The 2537-nt window shown below is 38.9% G+C and overlaps 1 protein-coding gene across 1 annotated transcript in view; it reads left to right on the top strand.

The window, feature by feature from the left end:
* LOC117168017 (homocysteine S-methyltransferase YbgG-like) overlaps positions 1 to 1642 on the top strand; it is a 7881-nt gene extending 6239 nt beyond the window's left edge. Inside the window, exon 2 of the mRNA XM_033353332.1 lies at positions 678 to 1642. Coding sequence (XP_033209223.1) covers positions 678 to 1354 — 677 coding nt within the window. The 3' untranslated portion in view covers positions 1355 to 1642. The remainder of the gene's footprint in view (positions 1 to 677) is intronic.
* Positions 1643 to 2537: the final 895 nt, after the last annotated feature.

Genomic DNA, 2537 nt, shown 5'->3' with positions numbered 1-2537 from the left:
GCGCGCAACTCAGTCATTTACAGCGGCTCCTACTACATTCACACGGACATAGCCCTGTCATAGTATTGGACCGCATCTCGTTTCAGATCTGGGATCACTGGACTGTACGCAGTGTACACTGAAAGGAACCTCGTTCTAACCGCGTGTCCCACGACACGGTCCAATTTTTATTATGAATCGGTTCTGAGATTCTCGAAACAGCCAGCCCGCGAGTCGCCCAGCTGCTATCGATTTGAGACGTTAATAATTTCTTGAATATCAATTCGATTCAGCTAAATTTTTCCAGAAAACTTATTCGTACCGTTGTAAACAACTTTCTCGATGTAAGTCTTCTATTGCTCGAAATTCGCTCGATCAAAGAAACTCTGGAAGTTAGAGAAGTCCGATAAGCGCCACGCATCAGAGAAAAATTAACAATTTTTTAAAAATAAATTTTTGAATTCGATTTTCTCTATTAGTCGAAGGACATTTCGAACTACATTCCCTGAAAATGTTATTGAAAATCCTAAAAACTGTCTGAATAAGCACAAGTTGAAGTGAAAAACGAATTAAAATTTGATTTTTCCAAAAAAAGGCAGTTTTTGAAAGCCTCCAGGGGTCTTCCGACTCCCGGCGAAATAAGTTTATGTGCCCTTATTTGCTCCGGCAGCTCAAATCCGCTACCTTGCTCTTCGCAGACATTGACGTCCCGAACAAAAACCCCCTGATCGCCGGGTCCTGTGGACCCTATGGAGCCGCTCTTCACGACAACTCAGAATACACCGGAAACTATGGAAAAGTGGTATCTGCCTCAACTCTCGCGAACTGGCACCGAACCAGAATGAAAGCCTTGATCGAGTCCGGAGTTGATCTCCTCGCCCTGGAAACAATTCCCTGCTGGGAGGAAGGTGACGCGCTTGTGAACCTCCTCAAGGAATTCCCCACAACAAAAGCCTGGCTCTCCTTCTCCTGCCGGACCGATGGAAAGAACCTCGCCGAGGGCGACGACTTCAAGACAGCGGCTCTTCGAATGTACCGGAATGCTCTGCCAGGTCAACTCATCGCCGTCGGCGTGAACTGCATCGCCCCGAAATATATCACTCCTCTCATAACAGGAATCAACAGCGAGAGCGGAACTGCCGAGGAATTCGTTCCTCTCGTTATCTACGCCAACAGCGGGGAAAAGTACATTCCGGAAGAGGGCTGCTGGAAAATGATGGAAGACTCATTTCCTCCCGAAAATTATGTCCAGGAGTGGCTGGACCTTGGAGTTAGGTATGTTGGGGGCTGCTGCAGGACACAGGTCTCCAACTTGAAGAACATCAGGGCCGAAATCGAAAGTTGGCTGCTGACGAGCAAGAACAAAATTAATTAAGAAATTTATTTCAGGTTCGGTGATAATAATAATAAATAGGTTGAGAGCATAGTTTTATCAAAGTATATTTACTGTTTTGCATATGTATATACTTAAGAATGTATAATGATCAATTGTATTGCAGGTGATATTTCGAAATTATATGTAAGAATCGCGAGGACTGAATAATATTTTTAAAAAGTGGCTAATTTTGTAATCCAGTCACGAATTGGATAAAAAGATACTTTGATTACATATTCTTGAATGCTGTTTCATTCTGATAATAAAAGCATGTGATACTGAACCTAACCTCCCTCCCGTTTTTAAATAAAATATATAAATGTAATTTGATTCGTATTTTGTGGTTTTAAGTGGAAAGTCCAAGATGATTCGGTAGTTCTAACGACCACCAAAACTTAACAATTTTCAAAAAATCGATTTTTTTTCATCACAAATTTCGAAAGTACAATATATTGAGAGTTTACTGGAAAAAGGAAAAATCTAAATATTAAATGTTTCTGGAGCTATCGCACACAATCGAGGGCGCCGGGACGCAGACTATGAACTAGCGAGTCAGGTACCACAATACCTTTGTGCCTTAGTTTTGGCGAAGCAGAACCAATTTTTCGAGAAAGTTGAAGGTCTATAATATGCGCGTGGAATCTCTGATTGATCGGTCAGTCACCAAAACTAATATTTTCATCATATTGAAACTTTAAACGCGATTATCTGAAAACTGCATTTTCAAAAACTGCTCGTACTGTAGCTGAAAAAATAATTGATCGATCTGGCTTAAATTTTAGGAGGTTTCTATTTATAATATTATCGAAAGATTGTACCTATAGTTTTAAGGATATCGCGTTGATAAATTACTCTTTTGAGGGTAAAAATAGTCGAGAAAATAGTCGAAAGTTTGAACATTTATTTAAAAAGCCTACTTAATTTTTCATTTTATACTTTTTATAATTTGATTGGTTCATTCTTACCGCTCGGATACATTTTTATTATTTTCAATGTTATTTCTCACGAATAAAACAAATAGTACGCGTCCTATTAAGAAGTGATTATTAACGAAATTGTAGATCTTTTTTGGCATAACAATGTTGGTTAATCAATTTTTTTTCTTATTCTACATAGTTTTACCACAAAATGGAATTTTTGATTTTTCATTATTTTTTGTCCAATCAAAATTTGAATTTTCGAT

This window comes from Belonocnema kinseyi, chromosome 2 (assembly GCF_010883055.1).
Source record: "Belonocnema kinseyi isolate 2016_QV_RU_SX_M_011 chromosome 2, B_treatae_v1, whole genome shotgun sequence".
Taxonomy (NCBI): Eukaryota; Metazoa; Arthropoda; class Insecta; order Hymenoptera; family Cynipidae; genus Belonocnema; species Belonocnema kinseyi.
Note: the sequence above shows the minus strand (reverse complement) of the source record. Positions and strands in the feature narration are given on the sequence as shown.